General features: G+C 42.6%; 1 protein-coding gene across 1 annotated transcript in view; it reads right to left on the reverse strand.

Moving 5' to 3' along the window:
• LOC111142571 (zinc finger protein 521) overlaps nucleotides 1–9,730 on the reverse strand; it is a 291,162-nt gene extending 281,432 nt beyond the window's left edge. Inside the window, exon 1 of the mRNA XM_022495847.1 lies at nucleotides 9,595–9,730. Coding sequence (XP_022351555.1) covers nucleotides 9,595–9,634 — 40 coding nt within the window. The 5' untranslated portion in view covers nucleotides 9,635–9,730. The remainder of the gene's footprint in view (nucleotides 1–9,594) is intronic.
• Between the last annotated feature and the right edge of the window lie 270 nt (nucleotides 9,731–10,000).

Consider the following 10,000-nt stretch of genomic DNA (forward strand, 5'->3'; position numbering starts at 1 on the left):
ATTTGACAGAGAGAAATCACAAGTAAGCAGAGAGGCAGGCAGAGAGAGAGGAGGAAGCAGGCTCCCCGCTGAGCAGAAAGCCCGATGTGGGGCTCGAACCCAGGACCTGGGATCATGACCTGAGCTGAAGGCAGCGGCTTAACCCACTGAGCCACCCAGGCGCCCCATAAATCTTTGACTTTTTTAAACGATGAACTTTAATACCACACAATTAACTTTCAAAAATGGTATCCAGATCTTTTAGGAGGAGTAAAAGATATTGCTAAATCAATGACCTAAATCCAAAAGAGACGGGAATATTCTACAGATTGTGTTTAGCGGTTTCAGTTCAAGTGAACGTATTTATCTTTTAATTACAAGAGGAAACACTGCTCACTATTCTTAAAAATTATAGCTCACCAACTTTTGGTGCCAAAAATGTTTTGAAACTCATTTGATCTAACTTTTTTAACTGACTTAATTTGCTGAGAAAGGGAATATATCATATACATGAGTCCTTTTCTCCTCATTTGCTTTGCTTCCTTCCCTAAATTAAAAAGCAATGGAAGATATTTAAAATCTCATTCAGTTTCCTAGACCATAAGCTTTTGAAGAGCAAGGCTTCTGTCTGCTTGGTTCACAACCTAATTCTCAGAACTTAGCACAAGGCCAGGAACAAAATAAGTGCCGGGGGAAAACAAAAACAAAAACAAAAACAAAAAACCTTTGTTAAATGATGAAATGAGCCCCCTCATTTTACAGAGAGGAAATCCGAATCCTAGAGAACAGAGGTTAAGTGGCTTGCCAAAAAATGTGCAGACAGAACATCAGAACTCGCCCCCTTGCCCTTCCTACTCTCCAACCATCTCCCTACTAGTACTAGTATCCAAGTCAGGATACTTATGACCATAACGGTTTCTGTTTTTACTCTCTGCTCTTTCCAGGAATTAATATGCACTCTCTTGAGCCCACAGTTTGTTTGTTTTTTTAACCCTTGCCTCTGCGAACAGTCCATCTAACTTTTCATACAGCATACTGACAGCCCCAACCACCCTCCATAATGCACACAGCAACTTCAGACTCCATATATGAGCCAATGGACAAAACATTCCAATGAACTCATGAAAGCACAACCTCCCAGCCAATAGCTCTGTATTGGCTTCATTGCCCCTTAGTGGAGCGTTCTTTCTAAATACTTAATTGCCTTCTTTTAATGTATAAAAATAAGAAAAGACAGAATTGTGATACCAGTGAGGGAAAACATATGTCTGATAAACTCAAAACAACCGAGACAAGCTAAATCATTAGGAATGAGAAAAGTAATTACTATTTAGTCTTATTCATCCACTTATGAGACCTAATCTGGTTTTACCGTGAAGAAAAATAGTATTAGAGGACAGTATGAAATGCTAGAAGTTGTTTCTAAAAAATCAATATAGAGTTTAAAACGCTGCCATGTATGTTAGATTCCTGGTCACAGTGCCCTCCCCCTGCCCCCACAGAATGGTGATCTATCATTCACCTTACGGACTCCTCACTTGCCATGTCTTCCCAAGGCTATTCTGTATGAATCCATGGGGCTGTCTGTACCCAAAAATGAGAGCCATGGATCTCATTCGTTCCCATCAAACTCCCAATGAGTTTCCTTCTTGAGATATCTCTCACAGTACACTGATGGTATAAGAAACTTTGGAAGAAGCCAGCCGTGAGACAGAAAGGAGAGGTGGTAATAAAAATAGTGAAGTAATGACGCTCAATGGTAAAGTGATTTTAATTTCTAAAAGGAAATTATATTCCTTACAATGATACCATTGTCTATTAGGCCAAATCCAATTCAATCCAATTTTTCCCTTAAACACTCATATGAATTTGTGGAGCAAAACGCATGTCAAGTAGAACATTAAAGTATATTTGTGTGTATGCACCTACCACGTATGTGTCTATCTCCTACGGACTTGTGATAACTGAGGCACTGAAATCTTTTGTTTTAAAATATGTAACAAAATGTTTCTTGTAACCCAAATACCAAAATATGATTCCAACCAGCTGCTCTATTATGAAAATAAATATTCTGAATGTCAGTCACTTGACCACATTCAGCTTGAGAGGTAGGCTCATAAATGAATAGTATATGCTTTCCAAACCAAATCATCTGTTTTTGAAAACAAAACTTAAAATGCTCACTACATTCTCAACACATATACACAGGTGAATGACACATCTACATACGGGGTTTTCCTTTCAGGATTTTAAAAATCATTTGCTATCCTATGAAAGGAACATACATGGTGTCCAACAGTAATAATTTTTAGGTGTAGATGCATTTATCTTTTTTTTCCAATCCCCTAAGAAGTGGAAGTTTCTAGACAGTCATATTTGAATCCAGATTTTTTTTATGACCGAATTATAAACCTCTACAATCAGACATCTAGAGTAGAAATGCCAATTGTAGTGTGTGCTGCCATAATAATGATACCCCCAAGATCAGCCCAATGCTTGTAGCTGTGGCAGAGTCCCCAGGCAGCTGGATAACTGCTGTTTGATCATTATCCCTCCTAAAACTGAACCTACTGAAGTTTTAAAGAATTCGTATCTTACTGAATTTCTTTCATCTCTAATAATTACTAAACTGGCATAATTACTTATACTAGAGGTGGAATGTGATGCATGCTAAAAGCCCAAGCTGCCTAAAATTAAAATTTAAAAAAAAAAAAAAAAGGCACGATTCTACTTAGTTTTCAAAGATTTATCTTGTGTCAGGCTTTTATGCCAAGAGTTGCATAATTATTTAAACCATTTAAAAGCTTTCCTTACACTATTTGATTAATACTATAACAGAGCTATTTAAATTTACTAATGTTAACTTTAATGTTTAAGTTTTAATTGCATTATAATAACGTTTCGGAACGTGTTTTAAATCAGACAAGGACACTTACACTACAGCAAAAAAGGTACACAGTCCCAACTAGGGTAACTCATAATCCCCAAACAAAAAACAGGAACGTATTTCATATTTAATTGAAATGGGATTAGAAAGTCGCACACATCCCCTCCACAGAACTAACTTTAACCTTTGCCAGCACAACAGGAGTCAGTGGAGAAAAAAAATTCAATACATCTGGGAAAATACTTAGCCAGAGGTTTGACTTGGAATATCAGCCTTCGTATCAAAATTTCATTCAATTCAAAAGCATTCTTTAACGTATTACCTAATGACAACATTTACATTTTTAACAATCCAGGGGGCTACTGAAATATGCAAGTGTTCCAAGTCTTAAAATTATTTGCTCTCTTAAATATTAAAGTATCTATTAAACCTCGCCCTAAAGAATGTATTCTATGGCAACTGAATTATGACATTAAAACCAGCAATGTGAATTCTGTCAGATGAATTCATAAGGCACAGCAATGGGGAAAAACAGAACTTTCATAAAATTCTTAATTGATCTTGGTAGAACTGCTCTTTTCTACTATCAAAACCTCTTTCTCCTTACCACATGGTTTTACATCAAAATGAAAACTCAAGCAAGTACACTTAAAATAGTACATTTCAACTTATGTTAACAAGTATTTCACGAGAATTCACCAGACTGGTCAATTCTCACAGGCTTTCTTTAAAAATAAGAGGAGGGGAGCAAATATATGTTCTTAAATGATATAGGAACATATATGTGTTATATCACATATATGTTCCTATATGATATGTTATGTTCCTATATGATATGTTATGATATAACACATATATGTTCCTATATGATGAAAAGAAATCTCCTACAGTCTTGCTGGAAGACTCACAAGGACCTAAAAAAAAGCAAGTAAAGAGAAGTACAATTAACTGGCAGCAAAGAGTTGAAAAACGCGGTCATCACTATTGGATGTCACCGCTGTCAATGACAATGGATTTAAGGGATATGGGAATATCCTGGCAAAACAAAAAAGAAAACATTATTAACAGCTTGCTTTATACAAAGCTGCTAATCTCAAATCCCTTTGTAATTTCATTTCTGCATGTATGCTTTTATGTTCAATATCCTAGTTTTTGCCCTTTTTTGGCTGGATAAATAAAAGCCAACAATCCATTCAGGCATCAAACAGATGTTTTTGTTTTTAAGGCCAAGTGGAATCTTACGAATTTGTGTGCCCTCCCCTTTAAGAAGATGCTGCCAGAGCTGCTAAAAATCGTGAAATCCGGCGTTTTGGAAAAGACTCACTGGACCATCAGTTCTGGAACTTTGACTAGCACTCGTGGGATTCTTGCCAACTATAATTGCTGTTTTTGTTTATGTCGGATTGTCTACTGATTGGACTGTAATCAATTTAATGACTTCAACATCTAGTCGGTATAATTTAGAGGTGGTAGAGGGAAGAAACAGTCACTGCTTGATAGATGAACAGAAGACCAAGTGCAACTGTCTGAAGGGGGTATGGATGTCAAACACTGAGCTTCTGCAGTGTTTCAATAATCAGGCTTTTCTAGCATCCAAATCCAAAAGGAAATGCATACACTGCTATATGTCGCACCATCAGAGCATTCTGCCCTCACGATCACACGAAAAAGAATATATAGGTATAGATAATATAGATCTCTTCTTAATAATTTTTAAAACTCACCTCAGGTTAAAATCTAGTTGTTAAAAAAGAGCCATGCTTAGCTTATCTAAAAAGAATTTTGAGGGAAAAGCTGCATAGTGAGTTTTAATTAAAAGCAAACTATGATACTGTCTTAACGCAACTGTCTTTTCCCATAAAATTCAGGGCTTTTTTTTTTTTTTCTTACTATGGCATCACTTCCAAAACCCAAACTGAATCTCTAGTGGTAAGGTTATTTTTTTTTTTTTTAAGAACTAAAACACATGGAGTATAAGAGAACCACACTTTTTAAAATATATATATATTTCACCTGCCTACCTATAAGAAAATATATTTTGTCTTTGAAAAACAGGGGGAAGTGTGTTTAAATAAGAACTGGAGAGTTTAACATTTCTATGCAGTTTTAGGGGCTAGTACAAGCTCCCTGAGATGGTTTTTTTTTTAACACCTACAATTTTGAAAGCCTTTCCACTAGAGAATACAGCCTAATAGATAGGTTTTCTGACTTTCAAAAGGTTATGGACTTAAAACCCACTGCCTTTTCATTCAAACTCTGTAGTTTACATTTCTTCTTTAAATTGAGGGCTACATTTTTGCCACTTCATTATATTTCTAATAAATTACTTCTTTTAAAAAAAAAGCGTTATAAGTACAAAAGAAGGTAAATGGGAAAAAGGAAAAAGGCCAAACATTAAGTGTGATAACTTCAAAATGTGCCAAGTTACAAAGGGTTAGCTACTCTGACAGCCAAGTTAAACAAGGTACTTTGGGGGCTCTCTTTCTCTCTGGTTTCCACCATTTCTCTTTAGAGAACTCTGGTACAGGTTTATGAACACCTGAGGGTCCAGATATCCTAATTGTGTCTTGTGTTTAACTTGGCCATTTAAATGTCTAAGTGCTCCCCTCTCTCCTTCCAGCTTTATAACTTGGCTCTTGCTGAATATATCACACCTTCATGTAGAGGACCACTTTTTCCTTCTTATGGTGCTTTTTGGAGTAAATTTCAAAAAAAAAAAAAAAAGAGAGAGAGAGAGAAAGAAAGAAAGACCCCATTTTTATCACGTAAAACGGCCAGAAAACTTCCATCAGAGAAGCATCACAAGAAAGAGACTAAAGAGACAGCAAGAAAAATAGAAATAGGTCACAACTGACCAATTTGATGCAACTGATTTGCTGCCTTGAAAAACTATGTTCTGCCAGCAGAACTATGTTCTGTCAGGTGATCTACTCAGATACCAGGTGTCCTCGCAGGAATTGAGATAAATATCCAAATCACACAAATGGGATAGAAGGGGTGACTCGTTTAATTGTCTGACACCGTCGCCTCCAAGGACCAACTGTAACTCTCTTTCATTGAACAGAAAGGGTTATTCTGAAGATTTTGTAGCATAAAGACAGTAAGTTTCACGACTTGGTAGCCTGAGAGACTTTGGATCCTAGAGCTTTGAGAGGTGGAGGGGTGAAAGACTTGCCTGTTTCAAAATATATTTCACAGTTTCCACAAATACGAAAATGAATCTTTTCGGCGTTGAACGGTTTCAGTGCATTTTAGGGCAGGTGAGGAGACCAAGCAGGGCATAACCCTGCTGTATCCAGAAATCTGGCACCCACTCTCAGGAGGTGGGTTATTAGGACAATTGCATTAAAGTTTGCTACAAACAGAAAACCCTAATTTCTAAGCAAACCTAATTCTTCATTCAAAATACTCAATTTATGAGAATACACGAAATAAATGCAATTCTTGGTAGGATTTCCTGGTAGACCTTATTTTTAAGCATTCGGTTGAAAACAAAAACTCCAAACTTAACTGTCATATTGTTCTAATGTTTTTACCTGCCTTATGTAAACTACTCCCCTGAGATCTAAGTTGCAAATTATGATCTCAAAAGTCACAGCCATATCAGAAATATCTTTTAAACCTTGTTTGTTAAAGAAATAGTAGGGATTTAGGAGACAAGTTGGAAACCAAATGCAGAACTTCATGTTTTCTTTAGAAGGGCACATTGCATTTTCATGGTTTCCAATGCCTCCTCCAAGTTGGGAGAAAGTAATCTGCGTGGTTTTGAAACACTGTCACTCATCTACTAGAATGAGAATTTTTATTTTAGTGAACACACTACTAATCAGTTCTTCATAGAAGAAAAGATTCGAATCAAGTCTGCCTTTTCTATTCCTGCTGGTAGCAAAGTGTTGCTTCCTGCTTATTATTATGGTGATACCAGAATATCTGTCATAATAACACCTCCCTGACTTCTCTATGATCCAAGTGTGACCTTCCAAACAATATAATGTACAGAAATCACACACTCAGAAGATTCCTAAAGCATGGTGGTTGTTGTTGTTGTTGTTGTTTTTAAAGGCGACCCTTCCAGGAGAAATGAAAATAGTGAAGAAAAGGCAAGATATTTAACAAGAGGCCGCCTAGCATGCCATTCTACTCCAAAACCGCTACTAATTTCATAATTATTCATTTGACATGGCTCATCTAAGTATGTATTTTTCCAGGTAAATGCATACCCTGAAGAAAAACACGAGGGCTCTTTAGTAAGGACCGTACTATTTTTATTCCTGTCTTCAGCTTCTCACCCCCAAAGCTCAGCCAGCCCACCTGAGGCCATTCGCTGCTTTGGGAGTCATCCAAGCAGCTGATAGAGGAGAGCACCACTGTGTTCCATGCCCACACAGAAAATGGAAGCTGAATCTTTGTTTTTAATGTAAATATTTTATTTAGAGCTTGGCAGTAGAATCAGAGGCTGTGTCTTCATGAAGAAGATATTTGAATATTTTTGCAATATGATAATATAACAAAAGAATAAAATGCCCTCTTTATTCATTTCCCATCGCCTTTTTTTTTTTTTCTTTTTTGCTTATTAACTTAAGAATTGCCCAGGTCTTGGTCCCAGGTATTTTGTAAATCGACTTATCCAAGACTGTCCCTGCAAAAACCGTCAACTGAAGGCTTCACTTACTGCCCAGAAAAATCTTAGGTGCCTGAGAATGAATCCTCTTTAGGAAACACGGGGGACGCATGCACCCACAAACAACAGAGCTTCAACTATGAATGAATTCCAAAGGCAGGTGAACTGAATGCTCAGAGGCTGCGGAGAAGCCCAACCACCCATTGTGCAAACTTCAGGAAACTTTTTAAAAAATAAAAAGCCTCACAAATTACTGAGGGTTCAGGAGCCTCTTTGCAACCCTTTACACGGGACCGACACCGAGCGCTGTCCTATCAAACTCGGAAAGTTGTTCTTGCCAAGAGACTAGGAAGAGGTTTGTCCTGGTACTCCGCTCAGCGTGACTTTTAAGGAAGTAGAGTCTCACGGCAAGTTCCCCGGACGCGAGCGTCGTCCACGGTTACCCTGACACCCGCGCACGCCCGTGGCGTTTATTTTTTCACTACCGGCGCTGGAATCTTTCAGGCCGTGGGTCTAGGTTTTCCCAGAAAATGTGTGGCCCACGTGAATGTAAATCACCACAAAAACTGTGTCAAGACACATGTCAGAGATTGAGCTCGCTTTCAAACTAAAACTTCTGTGCTTCGGGGGGAAAAAAGGAGAGCGTTCCAATCTGCGAGGCCCTCCCTCCCCCACCCCGTCCCTTCCCAGGAGAAGAAAGGGCTTTGTGTGTGCGGTGAGGGCTCCGTTAATCGAGTTCATAAATACACATCGGCTGGGGGCCGGGAAGGCGTGGGCCGCCCGGCTCTCCCCCCCGCCCCCGGCCGCCGGCAGCCTCGGGAGACCGAGTGGCAGTACCAGGGGCAACTGGGCGCCGGGGCCCGGGCCGCCGAGGAGGAAGAGGATGCTGCGCCGCCGGGGACCAGAGGGCGGGGCCCGGCCGCGCGGACCTCGGCGGGACCCTTCAGGCCCGGGCGGGCGCACAAGCCGCCCTTTGTCCTCCGCCTCCGGGGACGCAAGGGCCTCCGCCGCCTCCAGCTGTCGCCCCCCACGCCCTCGCCCCGATTCCTTGCCGGGCCTGCCCGCTCCTCCTCCGGTCCTCGCGCTCCGTCGCTCGCCCTCCCCGCTGTCGGCCTTGGAGCGCCGGACCTCCCGGCTCCCCGCGGCCGCCAGACCCCGGTTTCCCCGGAGGGGAGGCTCGGAAGGTGGAGGAGGAGGAGGAGGCCAAGGAGGAGGAGGAGGCCGCCACGTGACTCTCCTCGCCACATTCCACCACAGCCACCAGATCAATAACTTCAGTGTCCCCCGCCCCCCACCCCGCTGCCACAGCCCGCCACCGAGCCCCCCCAAATCCCACTACTCGTAACCCGCAAACTTCCTTCTCCAACGGGGACGACAGAGAGCTGGACCCCATCGCGCAAAGCGAAAGACCAAAGGGGGCGGCAGGGAGGAGTAGGGGCGAGGGGGTGGTGAACTTTCTCGGAAGGGCCAGGAGAACTCTGGGGCGGGAGCGGGGAGCGGGGCCCGGGCCCTGGGCGCCCGCAGGCCGGCTCCCCGCGATTGTTTACACGGGCTGCGCGCGGAGGCGAACCCGAACCGGGCGCGGGCGGGGAGGAGGCGGCGGCCGTTGTGTCCTCGCCCAGGCGCGGCCAAGACCCCGGGCCACGTTTTTAATGAGCAGAAGCTGCTCCCCCCTGTCTGAGAGGACTTTTTTCTTCTTCCAAAGAAAGGAAAAAAGAAGCACCAAACGGGTTTGCATATTTATTCTTTGCGAAAACACACAACAGAAACTTTTTTCTCCAACCCAGATGTAGATCTCAGACGGAGGATTTTTTTCCTCCCCCTCCAGATGATTTTTTTTTCTTTTTTGGGGGGGGGGGTGTCTTTTCTTGCCCACTTTCTACCGCCGCCCCATTTGGGGATCCTCCTCCTGTCTTAACCCCCCCCCCTTCGACACATCACCCTCACTCCACCTGGGGACTAAACAGGGGAGGGGAGCGCGCGCGCCCCCGCACTCACACTCACACTCACGCGCGCACACGCCTCGCGGCCACGCAGCCCTCGCTCCGCTACCCACAGTGACACTCACGGCTGGGGGAGGAAAGCGGGGGGTGGGGTTCCTCCTTACCTTTGAGGGATCTCGGTTTCGCTTGCTTGCGGCGAGACATCCTAAAAGCAAACAGCTGAAGTTGTTTCAATTCAGCCCTGTAAGAAACTACACTTCCTCGTGGCCGCGCGCCCCTCGCGCCGCGGCGCCTCGCGCCCTCCTTTCGGCCTCCCTCGCGCCCTCGCTCCGCGCTCCGCTCCTCGCTCCGGCTCCTGCTCGCGCTCGCGCGCGGGGCTCGCGGCTGCCCGGGCTCCGCGCTCTGCACGGCGGCGGCGGCGGCGGCTGCACCAAACTTTCCCAGCCTTCGACCCCCACCCCCAACCTCCAAAAAAAAAAAAAAAAAAAAAAGAGGAAAGAAAAAAAAAAGGAAAAGAAAAAAAAACTAAAAAAAATAAATACTTTGCAAGACGATGTTTGAAGAGTGGTC

Source organism: Enhydra lutris, unplaced genomic scaffold (genome assembly GCF_002288905.1).
Source record: "Enhydra lutris kenyoni isolate GAN:26980312 unplaced genomic scaffold, ASM228890v2 scaffoldscaffold8, whole genome shotgun sequence".
NCBI classification, from domain to species: Eukaryota; Metazoa; Chordata; class Mammalia; order Carnivora; family Mustelidae; genus Enhydra; species Enhydra lutris.